General features: G+C 40.2%; 2 protein-coding genes across 7 annotated transcripts in view; one reads left to right on the top strand and one right to left on the bottom strand.

Moving 5' to 3' along the window:
• Nucleotides 1-536: 536 nt before the first annotated feature.
• On the bottom strand, nucleotides 537-4604 carry serpinh1b (serpin peptidase inhibitor, clade H (heat shock protein 47), member 1b). Of its 2 annotated transcripts, XM_044203098.1 has the most exons (8): nucleotides 4467-4586; nucleotides 3883-3914; nucleotides 2999-3148; nucleotides 2666-2858; nucleotides 2191-2461; nucleotides 1963-2061; nucleotides 1622-1854; nucleotides 537-1512 (listed from the first exon to the last, which is right to left on the bottom strand). In XM_044203098.1, exons 3-8 carry the CDS (start codon nucleotides 3115-3117, stop codon nucleotides 1210-1212), a joined length of 1218 nt encoding a protein of 405 aa, XP_044059033.1. In that variant the 5' UTR covers nucleotides 3118-3148; nucleotides 3883-3914; nucleotides 4467-4586; the 3' UTR covers nucleotides 537-1209. The 2 variants fall into 2 exon arrangements, with proteins under 2 accessions (XP_044059033.1, XP_044059034.1); XM_044203099.1 differs by lacking the exon at nucleotides 3883-3914 and having other exon boundaries at nucleotides 4467-4604.
• Nucleotides 4605-13791: 9187 nt separating this feature from the next.
• gdpd5b (glycerophosphodiester phosphodiesterase domain containing 5b) overlaps nucleotides 13792-22093 on the top strand; it is a 47069-nt gene continuing 38767 nt past the window's right edge. For 2 of the 5 annotated variants that reach the window (XM_044201800.1, XM_044201801.1), the window contains exon 1: nucleotides 13795-14250. The gene's annotated coding sequence lies outside the window, so the exon portion shown is untranslated. Of the gene's footprint in view, nucleotides 14251-15074; nucleotides 15102-22093 lie in introns of all 5 variants that reach the window. The other 3 variants (XM_044201799.1, XM_044201798.1, XM_044201802.1) reach the window with 3 other exon arrangements.

Here is a 22093-nt window from a genome sequence, read left to right as displayed (position 1 = left end):
TATTGTTTTTCCTTTCTTTGACATATTTTTGTGAAGAAATTCTGGAAATACATGAAAACAAAAGTCACCTTTAAAACTACTGGTTTTGATTTTTTTTGTCAACCTACTGTTGTGTTGCAGCTACACCTATTTATTTGCTGTGCAGGAGATTGAGTTTCCCACTCGCCATGAGAACCCAGCACTCCAGCTTTTGCACTGCAGAGTCTGCCTTTCCTCTGTTTGGGGCGTCCCAACAAAGATCACACTGTATTATTTAGGCTAGTGGTGGTGACGGAAATGAACCACAAAATTCTCTGGATAGTTGTCTATGGCAGATTAGCAATATAAGGAAAGGGCTCTCATCATCAAATCCCTACATTCCAGACCTGGGAGGATTGTTTGACCTCCAGCCGACTGGAAAGATTGTTATCCTTTTCCTTTGAGATGTTAACTCTGGCGAGCTCACATTCCTCAGTTCAACACTCCAGAGGACTGTATCAACTGTGTTTGGATGGTTTTCAGACATGCTTTGCAAAAATAGAACACACACACAAAGAGCCTTTTCTGTTTTTTAATTGAAAAATGAACACATTATTACATAATCACACAATTCCAACAGTTGCATTTTGGGAAATACCTACAGCAACAAAATGGCACAGTATGGCTGGCAAGTGAACATAATTTAAGCACCAGACATTTGCCACCTTTCCTCTGCAAGCTCATATCATGCAGAGGAACAATTCAGTGCAGACTGGAGGCAAAATAAAACTGAGAGCATGAAGGGATGGAGTGAGACAGAACTGTAAAACAAGCTTGTGCAAAGATCTTTTTTTTCTTTAAACATTAAAGATAATGCAAGAAAACACACGGATCATAGCTGAACCAATACTGGCAAAAACAGGGTGTAAAGAAAGAGGGATCATACTTAATATAAGCATGTTGTCTGCTGTGCCAACTGCTGTAAGTTTTAAGGAAATCTCAAAAACATATTTGTAATTGAGAACATTTTTCAATCTAAGGGGGGGTTAAAGCTGAGACCTAACATTTAACAGAATTGTTCCCTGGGAAGGTTTAGTGTGTTTAAAAACAGTAAGCTCAGATACTCAGTCCACAGATTGTCTATTGGAATGTGCTCATGAGGTAACAGTCATACCAAAAATACACACATACAGTTTCCTGCCATCATTTCACAAATAACAAAGCTACCTGCCACAATTCACCACATTAACATTATAGCTCATCACGCATCTTGTCTCCTTTAGGCCTAACCACTCTGCCGATGTACATGATGGAGTTGGTCTTGTTGTCCTTCACCAAGAAAATGAAGGGGTGGTCTACGTAGAAGAGTTTGGGGTTTCTCAGCTTGTCGGTGCCGAAGATGCTGGTGTCGTAAGGGTTTCCATCCACGTCCAGCTCCAGGGCTGACGCATGGAGGACGTTAGAGAGGTAGAGGTCCTTCTTTCCAGAGATGTTGGACAAGTCAGCCTTGGCTTTGTCCACGGCTTCGGTCAGGCCGAGCTCAGCCAGATGTTTCTAGAAAAGACAGAGGATTGCTCAGGTCAAAGGGTTGTTGGTTTTGAAATGTCTGTACTGTAACTTTAAATTGTTACAACCATCAACCCGTTAAATTGCCACCATTTACCTGCAGGTTGTGGCTGACTTCCATTGAGACTTTGGGGAGGGAAATGGCCACAGCCCTGTTCTCCATCTTGCTGAGCCAGGTGTCCACCTGCTTCCTGGTCAGGAGTTTCTCCAGGCGTTCCAGGGGCTCCAGGTGGTAGGGCATGATAAGGATCATAGAGGCCTGCTTCTGGCCCAGAGGCATGTTCAGCACAAAGATGCGGTTCTCTGTGTCCTCGTAGAAGTCGTACAGACCTGCAAAGAGCAGATAATTCAGATATCTTGCTTGCGTTCTTGTTGGCAGAATCACTTTTGAAGACATAATAAGAGAAGGTCAGAAACAGATATGATGGAGAAACTCACCTGTACGATGCATCATGGGAACAGAAACAGTGAATGAGCGGGTAACCAGGAAACCACGTGTGTCCACCATTTTATCGTGGAACTTCTCATCCCAGTGAGCTGTGGGACAAAACATAGAGGACTCAATTACACATCTGCACAATCCTTTGACATCTCCGCGTGTTTCAGCTAGGATTACAAATGCAAACACAACAAGGCTTTGGAAAAAAAAACACTGCTTATACTCACGCTTGAAGAACATGGCGTTGACAATCATGGCTCCATCTGGGTTCTGCACATCCTTGGTGACCTCAGGCAGCTTGCCACCGGTCGACTTGGCTGCCCACTCGTTGATGGAGCTCACTGCGCTCCTCTTGTCCCTGAAGTTTACTTTTGAATGGTCGTAGTTGTAGTGCTTCTTGCTGTTTTTCACAAAGTCATCAGCAAAGGAGACAGAGCTGGGTCCGTAGAGGCGGTTGTTGATCTTCCAGGTAGTGTTGCGTGTCTTGGCATCGCTCACCTGGGAAGGAGCAATGTATGAACTGTGATCAATGAGCAATATATAGAAAGTACTGAGGGTCCTGTTTGAGGTTGGGTCCTCTTGTGGTACCAAAATAGAATAATAAAGGAGGCAGGTAAGAAAAATAATGATATCCATTTTAAATTCTTTAAATTCTGTAACATGCTATAAATAAAGTCTTATATACAGAATTGTTGCACTTACCTCTGAGAGCAGTTCGGACAGGCCTGCATGCAGATGCTCATCCTTCAGTTTGTCAGCACTGAGGACAGTTTTGACCTGGGAGGCAGTGGAGGCCTTGCCGCCAAGCGCCAACATCCCCAGAGAAGAGGCCACCACTACAGGAGAGATGATGATGTTCTCTGTGTCTTTCTCCTTAGCCATGTTGTGGTAGAGGCTAAATCAAAACCACAAAAAAGATTGTTTGCTTGTGTTTCTAACAAAAACAGTGTAACAAAGAATGCTTAAGCAAAACCAAGTGTACCACCATCATAATATGCACTTAATTATAATCATAGTAATATATAGGTTTCAGACCTGAAGGCCAGATTGGCGCTGTTATCAGCCAGCGTGGTGGCATGGCTGCTCAGCTTCTTGTCCTCTGCAGAGGCCACGAGGGCCAGCAGACAAAGAGCTACAACGTTTGTCATCCACATCCTGTCTGTCTCTGAAAGCAGCTGTAGCAGCCTGTGAACAAAGGAACAAAAGAAAAATTAAGGGTTAACATTACACCAACCTGGGTTGGTTTCCTAAAATCAAATAAATCATATGTGTATTGAGTTTGAGATGGAGGGCACATGTCAGAATATCTCCTCAGAGTGGGTTTGTGGAGTGAATGAAAAATTTAAATTTAATAAAATTAGATGTCAGAGAAGAAATGCCAGGACTGCGACTGGGATGTGAGGCTGTTAGGCGCAGGGCTGGCTCAGCCCACACACAAGCTTGGGAGTGCCTCCAGTTTCAGGCAGACATGTTCCTCGCCACGTCAGCAGCAACTGAGGCTTAGCTGTACAGCTGGAGCTGCCGTCCACTCAGAGTGAAGCTCTGCGCTGACTTGGCACTGAAATATGATGCCTCTCTGTTCTCTACATTTATTGTAATTGATGCAGACTGTTGCACATCTGCACCTTTTTTTTAAGGGTCAGAAATCACTGTGTTTCACTGAGTAGACATGCAGTGCAGTCTTTGATACTTTTGAGAAAGGGCGTGTGCCTGCAGGCTATTTCTAACTCATCCCATCACTTCTTCCTTTGTTCAAACAAAGGATCAAATGCACAAGGCTTTAACTAACCAGCTGCATCTCTAAACACGTTTCTGTTCCCTCGCCACCATTCTGAGTGCAGAGATATGTTGTCTGCATCTCTGTATTTGCATATTTGTGATAGCTACAGCAGAAATGACTTTGCATCATGTTCGGATACCTTGAGATGTTTTGATGTCTGCGATTTTCATTCTGAAAGACAAGAGGTGTATGTAATAATCTCCATAGAGCAGGCAGTAGAGAACATTATACAGGCTCGGGTGGGAATATATTCTGTGTTGTCTAATTTCTTCATCTTATTTCCCAGTTTTCAACCTTTAGACTTAAAACACTTTAAAGTTGAAAGTTATTGTATAAGTTAGTCATCACTCATTCACGATCAGACATGTAAACTTTTTTCATTGGCTGAGTGTGAACCAGAACAAATCTTTCATCCAGTCAGCTGTGCCACAGTCGATCAGCACAAGGACATGCAAGAGGCAAAAAGTTTTAGCATCATCATGCTGGGATAAGTTGTAAATGAAAACATTAAGCTCAGCCAAAAGATTTTCTTTTTTTCACTACAGAAAAACTAAACTATTCTGTGTGCAGGTCAAACAGCCAGACAGATAGAAGATATTTAAAACTGGTTAAAATTGGGGAAATGCTGTACTGTAACTAAACCATAAAAACAAAGTAGCCCCATTCACTCTCTGCATTCCTTCCTGAAAACAAAGACCAAGACCGTTATCTTCTAATCCTTACCTGGCACAGATTCGCTGGGTTTCTTCTCTGAGTTGTGTCCTGTGAAAAGCGTAACTGCAACACACTGCTCTCTCTATATATCTATCCTGAAAGAGAACTTTCTAGAAGTGGGAATGGGATATGCAAATTAGGGTGTCTGTCTTTCCTCAGGAAGTTGGGAGCTGGGACGTCCCCCTTGAAACCACAGGCTGGAATAAGAGAGGTCGGCTGAGGTTAACTCCTCTGCACTGGTCTGGGCTCAGCTTTGAAACTTTCCCAGCAATGGCTGCAGACAGAAACGCAAGGAGAAAATCTGATTCTCGGTCAGTCTTAGCTGCTGATGTACAGAAATACTCCTCAGCCTCTAGGTCCTCATGCTGCTTGCTGACTTAATCTCTAACACTGGTTTCATCACTTGTAAAAGATAAAGATTAAGTGCATATTAATATGAACTGAATGATTCTCTTGCATGAAAACACGTGGCATGTTAACGCTGTTTTTGCAGTTGTTGAAAATTTGAATGTATGAGCCTCTTTGGAACACCACTCTTCTGCAATCTCAGCAGGCGAGACATCAGTGAATGGGCACATTGTTTGCAAATGTTCCCAGAAGAAAAGCAGTCATTTTATTTGAGTTAACCTTGTTACACAGATGTCTAATTTCAAATGGAAACTTCCAGAACTTTAAAAGCTTCACTCGGTAGTTTTCGTGCTTCACAGAAGTTGCAAGATCTCCAGCCCTGCCCCCACCGCCACAGTGCCACGTCTGTCCAACTCAGCTGCTGTTTGCAGGGTGCTTGAAGGATGGGGGTGTTAAGGAGAAGCACTGTCGTAAAAGCTGCCGTGTCCTAACCAGGACCTCCTTTCTTAATTTGTGGAAGAACATTTTAAACAGAATAAGTTATAAATACTTGTGTAAAGCTGTTCAGTCTTTACATAAACACATCAGATTGATATTAATGTCCACATTATGATGTCAAAGCTGGACAATGTTAGTCATAATGTAAATGTTTTTTCTATGTACTCTTTGTAAAGAATCCATAGAAATCAATGAAGCATTTGTCACAATCATATCCACTAAGGTAGGACAGAGCACAGATAAGTTATCACTCTACATTACATTGCAGCCTACAGTATGAAATATTGATCACGGTGTCTGACACAAACTGTTTTCCAACCAGAGAAATTCCATCAATCTCTTAATCCCCAAATTTCGTAAATTCCTCTTCTTTTACAGCCCTCTGCCCATTGTCCTGACATGCCAACTGGTGAATGGCTTGTATCTTTTTAGTGACTTGTTGGGGGAGGGCATCCAGAAAGTTTGAGGAAAAAAAGGTCTCTCTCATCTCATTTTAAATATTATATGGCATTTTGGGGACAGGGTGCCCACCTAACAATTTCTACTTTGAAAGGTTTGATGCAAGAGCAGGCTTGCAGCCCCTTCCCTCCCCTCAGGGGGTGTTTGTCATTCTGAAAAAGCCCCAGGAGTTGCAGTTATACACTGAAATTCCTCATGTGTGGAGGGAGGGCAACTTCTGGGTCAAGCAAGTCTGGTCAAATACACATAATCTCCTTTAAAATAGCAATCCTTTCATTGTGTACCTTGTGTGGCAAAGGCTTGGAACATCCACACAGGGACAGGAAATGTAAATAATATATATATATATATATATATATATATATATATATATATATATATATATATATATATATATATATATGTACAATAAGGGGACATTAATGTTGTGACAGTACATAATCTCAAGGCAGTCTCACAATTGTGATACTACATTATCATGTGTGCTTTACAGAATTAGCTCAGGTGCAAGAGTAGTGCACAATGGTGTTTTTGCTAAAAATGTTAATTCTTTGTTTCTTTAAGGAAGAGTGTTGGAAGGGTCTTCTGGGATGGGGTGTGTGCTACCTCTTTATGTTGTTCCACTCCACTGTGTCTGTGTGTGTGTGTGTGTGTGTGTGTGCATGTGAGCATAAAGAAGCTTCCAGCAATTTTATGAAACATCACCACATGCAAACACCTGTAAAAGCTATAGGCACAACACTAAATGATGCAATATTTCACCAAGTAAAAATCAAAAGATTGTCAGAAGATTGCTTTTAACGACAGTAAGTAAAGTCATGAACCGGGCACATGTCTGTCACGTTTGTTTCTCCAATAGAATCTGATGTAAGAGCAGGAGGGTGGAGCGACTCTTACATAACTGCAGCAACAAAATTCTATTTAAGGACAGGATCCCATTCAACATCTGGACATCATTACGCAAACCTCAGCACCAGTCTTGGTCGGTTGCATCCACAGTTGTGTCTCTCATTCATTTGCAGTCTATATGTGATTTAAATGATACATGATGTCTATGGTTCACCGATTACCATCACTTTAACAGGATCAGCAATATTTTACAAGTATTGACTGGGGAATGTAAGGTAACTATAGTAATTATTATTTTTATAAGTTGTCAGAATTTGCTGTTTGCTAAGTTATAAGGTACATTTTGTAAGGAATGGAAAGCAACCAAATCAAATTCAAACAGTTGCTCATTCAGTTGCATTGTAGGTAAAGCTGCTACTGTAGAAGAAGACAGACCTATATGGGGGTTGTGAACAAACAGAGGAGTTCAGTCACTCTCCGGTCTTACCATCTGTGTTAGTCCTTCACACAAAAAGACTAACAGGATGTCGGCAACCTGTTGCAGCTGTGAAGGGGTTTTCTAAACACCTCTCTTTATGCTTATCTCTTCCACATATCAGTGTTAGGTTTCCCCTCTAATGTGCTTTCCAGATGGGCGGCAATATTGTTTACCTGTGCTATAGAGTCTCCCGAGGTGTATCGGAGACAGTTTGAATCATCCTCTCAAAAAACAAAATGTATTTACCTTGAGGAAGAAAAAGTTTTCATTGACGTTCAAAGTTTCCACAAGTTTCTAAAAGTACCTTAACAGTTTTATAGATTATATATGTTATATATGATATATATCTATAAGCATTGGTTGTAATCACACCATTCTGTCACAAACTGCTAAGGCCACGACTCCACACTAAGGAATTGTTGAACACAAAGACGCCACTGAGAGGAAGTAGAGCACAGCCAAGAAGACCATGACGCAAGACCTGAAAAATGTTTTAGCTTTACTGTATGATGTAACTTTCTGTAGTTTTGTGTCTATGAGTGCAGCAAGCTGCTTGATCACATACAGTTGCAGGATGCAATGTTTCATGAGTACAGATATTTTTAACAAATCAACAGCAGAGTTAAGAGCACTTAAGTTAAGAACCTTTACCAGATGCAAGTGATGTACACATTAATGCATCAACAATTATAATTCAGTAATATAATATATATTATTCTGAGCCATTCTGCTACTACTACTATTCTACTTTTACTTTTTGTACTTTAAGTATATTGTGATGCTAATACTTTTGTACTTTTACTTACGTAACTTTTTGAATGCAGGACTTTTACTTGTAACAGAATATTTCTACACTGTGGTATTTTTATTTTTACTTAAAGAAAAGATCTACTTCTTCCACCACTGCTTTTTGCAGAGTAACAAACTCTATTCTGGATCTAACTTGATGACGAGGCAGCAGTTTTAATACTGCCTGAACACGTCCCCTAGTGGCAAAACTTTGAAAGCTTCCTCCAAGGCCATCAAAGTTGTCTTTGTGGTAATTAAAGTCTTAATTAAGGTTATATTCAAGTGTGTATTCTTTCTTTTACTCTAGAGATGTTTTTAAATGTAACTTCTTTTGGTGGGCATTTTTTAATCTTCTAGTATGTGCATGAGAAAAAATGCAAGAAGAAGAATTCTGCACAGAAACCAACGAAATCCGTCAACCCTTGAAGTTTTTGGAGAAGCCTCACATCATGGATATACACTGAATGTCTACAAAATTAGAAGAACCAGTGGAAATAATTTTTTATTGTTTGCCATACAGTATAACTGCTACCAGTGTATTGCATTGTGGACTAACAGCCACTAGATGGGGTGCAAAAAATACAAATAGGAGAAATTTTCAAGACAGCACCCCAAACATACACAGATAGCATTGATTTGCGACTACAAACATGCAAATATCAAAAGGTTATAAGCATGACAAGTAAGACAACTCAAGCTGCTCTGTTGACAGTCAATAACAGGAGCTCTAGGCACAGTGACTTCCGCTTTCTGTTTAGGGGTTTCAAAATAAAATAATATAAAGTATCATTGACTTATATTAAGTCAATGATGTTTCAATTCCCCTTCAGACTTCAGTCGCAGTGAGGCCTCTGAACAAATCACACCCTGCTGTGGAATTCCAGCAGACCTTCAAAGTCATAACAAGGTGTTGAACTGGCATTCAGACGATACAGTCTGTCTGCGTTGGTACTCTCATTATTTCGCCTTTGTTCCCCCTCTCCCTGCACCAGTCGTGTTCAGTACGCTTTCAGACAGCATCAGTCACAAACTCTTCGCCTAACCCTGCTGCATTACAGAACACCACCTGCAGAGGAGACCCCTACCAGCCATCAAACCCTTCCTGCCTGTGGATGCTGGTTGGCATTTTAAAATGGGTGGAGTTCATAAAAAAGCGCAGCAGCTGGAGCTGCTGACTAATGCCAACCTGTGGAGAGAGAAGCAGGGAAGCCCGGGTCAGTCACATCAAACAGGGATATGCCACAGGAAATCCACCTGAGGGGAACATTTCCCTTGCTTCCCCACCTGTAGATGCTCATGGAGAGACAATGTCAAGGTGTGTGTGTGTGTGTGTGTGTGTGTGTGAGAGAGAGAGAGAGAGTGGCTGCATGGAAGTGAGGGTGGGGATATAATCTCAACAACTAATTGCCAGATAGTTAATGTGCTGTTTGATCTGAATACAGTTTTTTGCAACACGTCTTAAGAAGGACACACATGCATGCACACAAACATACACAAACTCTAAATTTCCATCAGAATGATGCTAATGTATCTGGCAACATCCCTGCACTGACCGTTTCCTTGGTGATCAATCTGAACCGTTACTTCTTTTAGCCACAACTCCTCCTCCACTTGACATGGGAATATTCATAGTTCAGGCCAACCAATTAAATGCAACTGATCTGAAAAGGAGTGAACGCTTCAAACACTGTATCTGTATCTGCTGATGAGTCATTTCACACTCCAGAGACTTGCTGACCACCTGTCATTGTCTAGGACGACCATCACAGTCTGAACAGGATTCACTGTGTTCTCTGGTACAATAAATACTGGAATTTGTCTGTGTAGCTTTGGTGCAGAGAAACATAACAGCAATTTACATAGTTGCCCTGCGTGATACATAATAACCTGATGACACAAGGATGACAGGGACGTATGAAATAAACAGTTAACTAAACATAATAATAATAATAACAATAATAATAAACTATTTCAAAACCAGAGTTACAAGGTGCTTCACAATATACATTACCATATAATATAGGTGCAAGCATAGCAAATCATAGAAAAATAAAACCAAAAATTGTGAGAGAACATCATACACAGGAAATGCAATAAAAACAGAGATTTCAAGAAGTGATCAAACAGAGAGATAAAACAAAATATAAAAGAACAACATTAAAACATCTGAACAAGCATGAAAATATTATACAAATGCCAGTCAGTGCAGGTGGGTTTTAAAAAGCTTTTTAAAGTGAGGCACTGACTCAGCTGATGTGATGTTGAGGGGGAGTTTGTTCCACAGCATTGGAGCTAAAACAGCAAAAAACACAATACCCCTTTGTTTTAAGCCTGGACCTTGGAACTTTTAACAGCATTTGATTTTCTGATCTGAGGGGTCTCAGTAAGGAGTTAGGAGTTCTGAAATATAAAGCGGAGCCAGATCATGTTGGGATTTAAAAGTAATCAGTAAAATCGTAAATTGAATTCTGTAATGTATGGGGAGCCAGTGTAATTGTGTTCCCTACGTTGAGTGTTTGTGAGTTCAGTAGTCTAGGTGAGAGGAAATGAGGGTGTGGGTAAGATGTTCAACTATGTTCTTGGGGAGCATTGGTTTGACTTTGGCGATATTTCTGATTTGTAAATAGAATGATGGGACAAGACTCTTAATGTGCTGATTGAAGTTGAAGTACTGATCAAAAACAACTCCCAAGTTTGTAGTCATTGGCATAACAATGGTATGGTAGGACACAGGGGTGAAATGGTGAAAAACAGGTACAAACTGAACAAAATAGGGCCAAGGACTGAGCCGTGTGGGACCCCACATGACATGGGAGCAGCTGAAGAACTAAAGTTGTCAACAGTGACTTTGAATACTCTGTTTGATGAGTAAGATGAAAACCAGTTAAGAGCAGTTTCACCTAGGCCAACCCAGTTACTGAGACTGTTGAGTAGAATTGTATAATCAACTGTATTGAAGGCTGCACTCAAGTCCGGCAAAATGAGAATAGTGAGATTACCAGAGTCTGCACTCATCAGGATGCCATTTGTTACTCTGAGTAGGGCTGTTTCCATACTGCAGTTGTTTCTAAAGCCAGATTGGAATTTTTCAAATATATGGTTTCCTTCCATTATTTCTAAAACCACCTTTTAACATTTTTTTTTGGGAGGGGGGTCTAAAACAGGTTTCTTAAGGAGAGGCTGGATACAGGTCTGTTTAAAAAAAAAAGTCCGGGACTCGTCTATAATGCTAAGGAGCCAGGGGGCGATGACTCCAAAAACCTCTTTGAACAACTTGGAAGGAAGAAAATCGAATTTGTAGGTGGTGAGATTAGTATTGGACACAACGTCGACCAAATCCCTAAGGGTAATGGGGGTCAAGTTATCTAACAGCGTGGTGGAGGGTGAGGGCTCAGGTGAAGGGAGAAGTGACCCAGCAGTAGAGACTGATGCTTTGATGTTTTCTGTCTTTTCAACAAAATACTTTAAAGGCCATTTCACTCCAGGGACGAAACGAATATTCCACCGAAAATGAAAGCTTCGCACCGGCACACAATCATCGAGTCTTCGAGCAGCAGTGGCGACGACGAGTTTCACATGTATCTTTTAGTTCAAAAGGTTATGAATTGTAGTGGTGTGTAAAAAAACAATTTCATTATAACAGACCCACACTCAGCTCTGCACACTGGAGACGGGCTCGTTATTCCAAGTGTCCAACACTGTGTATGTACAATGTATACAACCGCATTTCCTGTGGGTGGCGCCAATGTTTTGTAACGACTGTAAATGCCGAGCATCGTGTGTTTATTATGTGATTCCCGGTATTTAATACAAGGTCAGTTTAGCAGTCAGCCAGTTTATAATACCTCCGGGGCTCGCTGGATATCTCAAGGAAAGACACTGAGCTCATATGCTTCCACCGCTTTTTTTTTGGCTGCCTGTTCACTCACAGATCGTGTGAGCAAAAGTCATGATTTTATTGGTTGGCTGTTTTTTTTATCGGCATTCGAAATTCGCAGAAATCGAAACAGCTGCGAAAAAATCAAAACCGCACTGCAAAAAATTACACTTTCGGACTCGATGTGGATAGCCTCATAGAGATAGATGGACTCGATTTTAAATTAAAGTGCGATTTATTCGCACCGATTATTTTGCTTAGAAAAGGCCTTAAGAACCTCTCACAGTCCTCTACAGAGGTAGCACAAACAGTAGAGAAATCTTGAATTATGATTTTTAGAGGCAGCTAGATTGGAAAGTAAGATAGCCTCTCACTCTTTACCAGCGAATTAAATGAAGATAATAACTCCCTCATATGCAGTCGATGAACTTGAAGTTTAGACTTTTTTCCATTTATGTTCAGCTCTTCTACATTCTCTTTTTAGTTTTCTAATATTTTCATTTATCCATGGCCTTGGGTTGGAGGGATGACATGAGTAATACAACCATGAGCACTGAAGGTAGCAGCAAAATCTGCAGCCGGATTTCTATTTAAAACACCTTATATCACCTTATACTGTATATAACAAATGCACTTTCATGTGTGCAGTTGAGTGAAAAACAGTAGGCTGTGGACCACTCTACTAGGTTCCTCACCTTTTAAATAATGATCTCTGACCTCATGGTCCCCAGGAAAATCAGTCCATCTAATCATTGTAATTAAACATCGTTTTTTGTAATGTTGCCAGCTTTTGGACAGCACTGTCTGGATTTTCAAATTAAGGATTAAAGTGTATCGATGCGGTCAGTAAAATTTGTTTCTTGATGTTTTCAATATATTGAATTGTGGTTAAACTGTGGTTAAATGGAAAACCACAAATGTAGTTATTGATCCAATTAGCAAAAAACAAGAATCTTTTGTGAGGCAAACGCATTTTATTTGATTCATTTACAAGAGGTCAACATTTGACATCACCCACCAGCACTGTGGGACCATTAGTGGCACTTCTATACAGCTAACAGGAGAAATTAGGATGAATAGTAAATGCGTCAAAGTGTGTGTCAATTGGTCGATTACAGGCACTGCTGACATCACATACTGTCTCTGATTATGGCTGCAGATGGTGTTCTTGTGAGAAAAAACAATAAATCAGTTCTGTTTATTGAGTCACCCGGTATGTGTCAATATGATCGAAGGTGACAAAGTCTGATCTAGGAAACCTGTAGTGTGGAGGGGTCGGTGACCCCTTTAGTGGTTTGTTTGATTGTTTACTTTGTTTATTTGCCTGGTGGATTAATGAGACTTATTTGAACAGTAATTCCTTTTATCAGATGCAATGGTCTCCAAAGATACTGGAAAGTAGACCTCACCAATTGTTAAAGTGGACAGAAATCACAGAAAATAAGGATATTAAAACATGTAATGCAAATGAATAATCAGACTCAAGAGAGAATAAAAAGAGAATAAAAAGATGAAAAAACACAGAAGTGATTAAAAACAAGATTGGTTTCATAGAAATAAACCTGCTCTGATGGTGTGTAACTAAACACTCCACCTTCCAAGCAGACATAGCTGTTCATGACCTTTAAACTTTGTCATGTGGTAATAATAAAAAACTGCATTTTGTTCATTATCTCTTAATACCAGCAAAGTGTATTGGGTATGCTTTTAAGATAATAAACAGATTGATAAAATGCCCTTTTGGTTTAAATGATATTTGCACGTTGTTGCGTTCACGTCACCTCGGATTTTCTGGCTAACAACTGTCGACTGGGGAAACCCGATTAGTATCATTTGGCTTCGATTTCTCTCACTAAGGGTGTTAGTACTGATAAGAAATTATGACAGTGGCGTTTGAAACCTTATCAATATCCTTCAATTGTTGGTAATTCCAGTAAATTCAAAAGACGTGAACGGTTAAAGGTGGAGCAACGGCACAGCAAACCCAGCCAACGGTTATTTTCGATGTGACCTGAACGCACTGACCGGGAGTAAAGTCAGCTTGGTGACGCGCTCTCTCACTGTACAGGAGGGCTGGAGATAAAAGGACCGACACATACTACTCCTGCTATTTGTTACATTGAATTACTCTGCTGCTCACAAAGAGACGAGGAGGCACACTTCACCTACAGAGGGGACTAAAAAACAGAGAGGACTAAAAAACAGAGAGGACGGATTAACTGAAAATATGACACGAGACTTCTTTTAGCGAGACCGAGGCCACTAACACCGTCCCGTACTCACCCGGCTCTTTTCGCCTTTGTTTTCGGTGTAAAACATCGGCTCTGTCAGCATTTACCGGCCACTCACTTCTCACGCCTTACCTTTTGACACGGGTTGTCCCCGTTTTACTCACGGTGGGACATTTTACCGGGGAGAAAGAACAGCCTCAACTTTACCGTGTGCCGCAAAGCTTACTCTGAAATCAAAGAAAAGTGGTAGCAGCCCTCAGACAGGTGAGTGTGTTTGAGGTGGTTATCACATTTACCTGTTGGTGACTCTTATAGCAACATCTGTGGACGTTTTCTTCTTTCAGGACATTTTTTTTTGCAGTTACATACCACATTACCAAACGTTAAAAAGTGTTTGCGGCTCTCGTTAATGAGCGTTTTTACCATCGTAACACAAGCTAACAATCCTGTAACGTTCCTACAGTCAAAAACAAGCTAGTCTCCCTCACAAGTGATTGTCTTGTTTCTTTCCTGTAATAGACTTTTACATGCATGTTTCATATTTAGAGGTTGGATCTTTTGCCATCCTCTATTTTTATATATATATATATATATATATATATATATATATATATATATATATATATATATATATATATATATATATATATATATATATATATAATCTCATATCATGCTGGTGAATTTGAACATCTATCTATCTATCTATCTATCAATGGCTGGTAGATGTTCACATTTTAAAAAGTTAATTTCCCACCCTGGAACCATGTGTTTTTACCCATCACAGGCTTTAACCTCGGTACTTATCCCCACTGCTCACTGGTGGTCTCATGTGCACCCAAAGACATGGGACACACCCATGATGTTGTATCCTATGAAAGCTAGGGTTTCCCTTTTGGTGAAACTAATATGGATTGATTTGCCCATCCCCACTCAGTGTTATGTCTATCACAAAATAATGCATGCATGTAAAGTGGCATAATGCAAGTAAAGCTACAAAGGCTAAATGTGCATTTGTATTTACTCATACACAGTTCTCTTTCCACTTGCATAATTCATGACACCATTATTTTTTTTTTCTTTTGAAGATGGGGCTTGTCATTTGGATGTTCCAGGTATGTTTGTATTCCGAGAAAAGATTTCGTAGCATCTTGTGTAGATCGTGGGATTACTTATTATATTTATGTTATGCAGCACTTCACCAGAGGAAGTTTAATCTAGTGACATGTAGGAGTTTAATCATTTTAAAACTTTAGCCATTGGAGAGGATCCATTTGGTACATCGTCTCTAACCGTTAGATCCATCTTGACTGTGTTAACACTTCCCCATCTGTCACTACTACTCCTCCAGTAAAAACAGCTAACACCTATTTGTTTTTGGTAAAACTTCCAGTTGACAGATGACATTTATTAACATCCTCTAGGCATGTAAATAATTACTTAGAACCTATTTGGTCAGAGTTTCAGTAGAATGATGACTCAGGATGAGTCAAGACTTTAAAAGTATGCAAGGCTGTTTCTTTTTTTATTGCTTTTTTACAACATCTATAAATGGATTGAAGGGCCTTGGAGTGGAGTGTGCTGAAAACATCTTTTTTTGTACAGTATAGTACTGTATATGCGTCTGCATAGTAAGTGGGGCTCCTGTCCCGAGGGCAGCCAGCACTATGAAAATGTTTTCAGATCATGACATTGAAACTCATTGTATGCCACGTGAGAAAATAAACATTCCTCTTGACATTCAGATCGCTCCAGTTTCAGCTGAGGGACTTTGAGAAAATGATTCAACGGTTGACATTTTGAGGTTAGCTGGAAAAATAGTGACATAAAATATACATTTTGTACACTTCTTGTGGGATATGGGTAAGGTGTTTAAAAAATGTACAGCCATGCTGAAAAGGCTTGAGCTTGTTTGGAAAAAGTGCTTTAAAAATCACCCTTGATTTAGAAAGGTTATGTTAGGAGAATAAATGGAGAATAGAGGGAGATATAATAGGTCAGAACAGGGAGGAATGCAGTGTGCTGTGTTCACAGCAGTAATCCACTTACCGGATATACCAACTCTTTTTAGACACACAGTTTTGTAGATACATTGTAGAGCTTTTAAACCATATCTTCTTTATCTAGCTTTCAAGTTTCATGCGTATTGCTGCTGATTGGAAAGTAGTTGTGCTGCTGATTAGACTACGCTGTGTAGACAGTAGCTGACCCTGTTGTCCATTTGAGTCTAGTATTGATTCTGTGTTCCAGCCATTCTGCTTTGCCCTGCTTATGTAACTGCCACTATATACTCATATGTTTTATGTACTGTACCCTTAACTGCTTCTAAGAAGAGATGCAAACATACCCAACACTCATCCTACAATAGATGCAATATCCTGTAGGATATTTCCTATCTTCATGTACCAAAAGAAACACATCTGTAAGATCTGTCAAAGCTGTGCAGACTCATCCAGAGGGAGTGTAACTTGTAAAAAATGACCTGTTGTTGTTATTGGCTGCCCTGAAGCAGTGAGGTCAAGTCCAGCCCTCTCTGAATGCCTCTCTCTCTCACTCACACACATGCACTTATCTTCTGTGCCTATCCCCAGTAAGGATAATGAACCTCCACAAAGAGCTGGCACGCTTCTGAAAGCGCTTGCTATTCATTTGTAGCGCCCACATGAAAAAAATCTCCATGAGATTTCCATGTGGTTCCACTCACTGAAGCAATAGCAAACGTTTAATGCAAAAGTAATGGGTTACTAAATTGGATTTAAAGATTTGAGAAGATGAGAAAGAAAATCATGGGTTCAAGGCTGTGTACATAACAGCCTTGACTCAGAAGAGGACCATCATTTTCACAGTATTTTTTCACACTGCTACTTTTCCTTTCTCCTAATACATTTCTCACCATCTTTGAACAGGGTTAATAGAGCTGTAATAGAGTACATGCTAGTACTCCAACAAGTTGGAGAACTGGAGAACAGTTGGGGTCAAATTGGTGCTGAGGAGTGGCAGTGCGTGAGACTTTTGCAGTATGAGTTGGTCTGATTCTGTGATTGGTTGGGAATTGATGAGGCATATGAGTATTAAAGGTGACATGGAAATGCAGATGAATATGAAATGCTTGGGTTTTTCAAAGCGGATGTTGACGCACACAATCAATGACATGCAGTCATACAATGGAGCCTTGCTTCACCATGTCTAAGTTTGATGATTGGGTAACATGGTGAAAATTGCTTGTTTATCTGCAAGACCAAGTGACAAATCAACTCTTTATCTGCATGTGATATCACACACTTAGTCAGCTTTTTTCAGTCTATCATAGAACATAGTGGGCTAGGAGGGGCTGAGCTTATATCATCGCCTCAGGTTTCTCTGTCTCACCTTTATTTGTGCAGATAAAATTTCCATGGCTAATTGCTGTTAATTTAACCTTCATAGGAACACTGGAAGCTTTGGTTCGCTGTCTTTGCTAGTTTGCAACTTGAGCTCTCTTCAAAGTCCAACGCTCAGACAAACTGGGAGGTGCACAGTTATTTTGGCAAAGCTGAGGTTCCCCTTTGAAAAAAGGCAAAAAATACCTCCTTGACTTGATGACAATTCTGCTTGTTTTTCTTTCATTCTTGGTAATATTCCCACCATTGTAGACCACAGAGTTCAAACACTGACTTCTGTAGCTGAGAAAATTTACATTTAGTAAAATGAGAAAGATCCTTCCTATAGTTTTTCATATCTTCAGTGCCTCCGGTGTCTGCATCACCCTTTTTTATGCGAGAAGTGTTTAAGGCTATTATTTAATCCTTTTTAACTGGTGAGACGGTAGTTTTTTTTTGGTTATTTCGTGATTTTTAGTTTATTAATTGTATTTAGCCTAACACTTCTTTGCAACTGATAAAATAGTTTTGTTGCTTTTATGTAATCATCCCTGTAATATAATTAAAGAAGCCAAATGTTCATATAAGGAGAGAGCTCAGATTTGCTCTCAGAAAACCAAGTTTACCATGGTGGCACCTGCTGGTCTGGCCCTGCCTCTCGAGCTCAGACCAGCAGTCACAGTAGAGGACAGAATTCAGTGTGATGTCAACACACAGATGGTTGTGAAGAGCCCTCATGCAGACACACAGATGGCACCTTGATAAAACATACTAGTCCACCTACTTTTTTTCCCTCTTGGCCATGAAAAACAGTCAGACTGGGGAGGCCGAGTGAACTAAGCCAATGGAGTTGTCCATTTGCCCACAACAATGATTCCCACCATGTCTCTGCATGCCACGGATGTCTTTGTCAGCTGTTTGCTTGCCAGGCCACCGTATCAGCACTACAGTATCACCTATGATTAGGAACCAACCCCAGAATACTTTCTCTCAACCCTAAGAGGCAGACAGGCCAGGAGAGGTCCAGGCATAACCCCTTCTGCTATTGCTTTATATTTCTTTAAGCCTCACAGCAGACAGCAGGGATTGGGGCATAGCAAATACATTTAGGAAGCATTGCCCCAGGTTGAATTACAGGAAGCTAAAGGTGTGCATTGAAGTGTTGAAAGTTGTTCCAAAATTTTCTGCCAGGCAGCACTAAATCCGTGTGCCATGAAGTGAAGTTTTCATCCCATCCAGAGAGTACAGTCACTGATTTCACTGATTACTACAACTTTACAGCCCAAAGAATAACTATTAATTTAAATCACCTGAAACGTGATTACACATCTCTCTAGAAAGCAAGCAATTCTCAGTGTTGGATTGCAACTGTGATTTTGACAGTTGCTGGTATGAGCTGGGCCTGGAAGCTTAAAACTTAGTTCTTGTTTTTGTTATCAAAAGCTTTAATATCATTGTGAAGGAACATCAAATCCAGATGAAAGTGAGACTACTGAGCTGTTTTTGAAAAGAAACCTCTACATATAAGGCTTGAATATAGGATCCAGATGTCGTACACTTGCTGCAGGTTATAACACCAACACACTCAAGTTGGTTTGACATCTTCTTACCCTTCGCTCTCTTTAAAACACCCTTTATCCCCTGCCCTTTCGTCCTGGCTGTCTTTCTCTCCTTTGTCCTTACTTGGAGAGCACAGTACAGACCAGTGTGAGCTTCAATGCAAGTCCATCAAAATTAAATCACATTGCACAACTCTTCTCCAGTACACCATGCTTTATCCACTGAATGTTTTTTGGATATCTTTGGCTATCATCAGGATGTCTTTATCTCCCTAACATATCTACATAGTGTTTTGTCAAACTCTGGTTTTCACCTTACTCTCGTCACTTTTGGTTGCTTAATGCAGGTTAGCAAATGGTTGGTCAGTTGGTCAGGCTGAAATATCTATATACTATATGGATCGCCATGAAATTTGGTACACACATTCATGTTTTCATCAAGGGCCGTCATTAGGTCCAATACTTTGGTTTATGACTAAATACTAGCAAAACTAATGACATTCCCATCAGCCTCCACTGTACTTTGTGTGGAGTGCTAGTTATATGTTAGCATTTAGCTTAAAGCACCATAGTGCTTAAGCACAGTCACTAGCATGGCTGTAGAACAAAATTTTGCCAAGTGACCCCAGAGCATATGGATTCTTGTCAGCTTGAAAAGTTGTGTGGGCATCATGGACACAGACATTCAGCTCAGGCTTTCTCATACATGTCCACCCTATTTGCTCTTCATAGCCTGGCACTCTTCATTGTGGGATCCACCTCCTGTCCTGAGTGATTCCCTTCACGCCCCCTCCAGACATTCAAAATCACAGCCTGTACTTAAGTTGATGAGAAAGCGTGGTGCAAGTATACATTAAGCAGACAAGAGTCAGTGTCATCCAGTCATTAAGGAGATAATTATTCAAACCCACACACCATCAGCTGCTTAAACAGTGGCATGGTGGATCAGAGGTTAGCACTGTCACCTCACAGCAGGAAGGTGCTGGGTTCAGACCCCTCAAAGTTGTCTGGGGCATTTCTTTGGGAAGTTGGATGTTGCATGCCTCTGCACCAAAACATGTGTCCACTTACTTCATACTCCAAAACACATGCATGTTAGGCATTAGGAATACTCCCGCCTTTAGAAGAAAGCTGTTGCTCGAACTGTAGATTCCTGTTTTCATGGTACATTGGTGTATGCCTCAGGGGAGAAGCACTACATTTGCAGTGTATAAAACACTTCATCAATCAATAATGACCAACCCCTCCATCCACAAGGCTCCTAATATGGCTTTATTATTCAATTTATCCACATTGCTATGTTAAGCAATGTCCTTGCAGCGTCAAGCCAGCTTACTTCTCCATCAAATCACCTTTGCTCAGACACCAAACCTTTCTTCAGTCCATGAAGGAGGCTTTATTAAGGTAAAGCCCATCTTCATGGACTGTGCCAAGATTATTTTTATCTCCAGTTGAAAAATGAGAGCAATATCTCCACATATTACTTGACCCACTTACACCTCTGTTGTTTCGTCCACACTGAAATGAGTGGGTGGATTTCCTTCTCTTCTCTCAGTCATTTATTTCATTTTGCTCTAATAATGGAAATGAGTGACAGTAATGGCACTTCCTCTTCCTGTTGTCAATTTTCTAATTTGAAGATACTGATGGGCTGTGATTAGATTAATTTTTCCTCTGTTTATCTCTGAGCCATTTTTTCAGATTGCTTATCAAACTGACAGATCATCAAAGTGTCACATTGTCTGGCTGTTATTGTACTATACCCCTCCTACCAGCTTTACTGGTCAACTGATTTTCAGTAGTCACTTATTTTTCTTTCTTTTTTTTTATTAGTGCAATGGGACATTGGACAGACTTTTGTGTAACAAAATATACACAGTGACAAAAAACAGTGAAACATAAGAGGTTATGATTTGAATTTGGTATGGATTTTTAGTTGTTTTCGTTAGTGGGAGAACTACTACATTTCAGTAGTCATTTCATGCTGTTGGTCAGTTTGAAAAGTATCTCCCCTTAGAATAATTTTTGAGCTACAGTTGCACTGCTCACTACCTCATATGGCACAGCCCTGGAGTGTGTCTTTTAAATCTTAGGTTTAATGTATAACTTTGATATTGTAAGCTACCGTGAAGGCTGCTCAGCTCAGTTGGCCAGAAGAAGACCCCAAACATTCTCTTAATTGTGAGCTGTTGTTTGTGCTCCATCAAGCTGTCTTGTTCCTTATGTTGTCTAATAGTTATATTAATACTGTGCCTTTTTTTTCTAAAGCTTTCTTAATGTCATAGAGAATGCATTTACTTAAGACTATTGTTATAAATGGATCTGTCACATTCAAAATAAATAATCATTAAATGCAAATCATGACCTGCCCAATATCTTGAGTAGGAAGGACATTAACACCCAAGAGCCCTTATGTAAGTGTTTTGCAATACCCCTCTATCCTCATTTGTCAGGCCAGAATGTTCTGGCACCATGCCTCTCAAGAAGTGTGTGTTGAATACTCGTTTTTATATCTCGATCGTCAAGCTTCTAGAGAAACTTGGAACATCGATTCATGTCACTGAATATTCATTGTGCCTCAGGTCTTGTATTAGAAATGAAACTGCATTCATTCTAATGAATATGTCGAGGACTGTTCTTAAGGTCACCAAGCTGACTTCAAAGAACTAGCGCCGACAAAGACCTGTAGACGTGTCGCCTCACATTGCCTCATGTCTTCTGTTAAAAGATGTGCTTGACACCACAACTACAGCCACCTGCTCTCCCAGCTTACCTACTGTACCTGCATGAGAGGAAGTAACAAGAGATGTGCAAATCACCTTTTTTTTTGCTCTGGATCAGAGTCTTTAAATATTGATTACCTGGCAATACTGAGTCAGTAAAACATAAACTAGAGTTTAGACCTTGAGAATAATTTTCCTGACATCAACCTTTCCTAACATCAGAACAAGCTTCTTATTAGACATGATGTACTTAATTCTGCATTGTAAGTGCTTATTTACTTGCTTTTTGCTTACCTGCAGCCAACTAATCATTATCCCTCCCTTCATATTTCAATATTCTGTGAAAGCTGGCTGCTAATTGTAACACCCACCTATATGTAGGTGCTTAGTCAAACCTTGGTGGCCCTAACAAAGTTGAATCAATGGCGGTGATTTATTCTACCATATATCAGTCATTTTGTCTCCC

This window comes from Siniperca chuatsi, linkage group LG7, assembly GCF_020085105.1.
Source record: "Siniperca chuatsi isolate FFG_IHB_CAS linkage group LG7, ASM2008510v1, whole genome shotgun sequence".
In the NCBI taxonomy this organism is placed as follows: domain Eukaryota; kingdom Metazoa; phylum Chordata; class Actinopteri; order Centrarchiformes; family Sinipercidae; genus Siniperca; species Siniperca chuatsi.
This window is presented reverse-complemented; position numbering and strand designations above follow the sequence as displayed.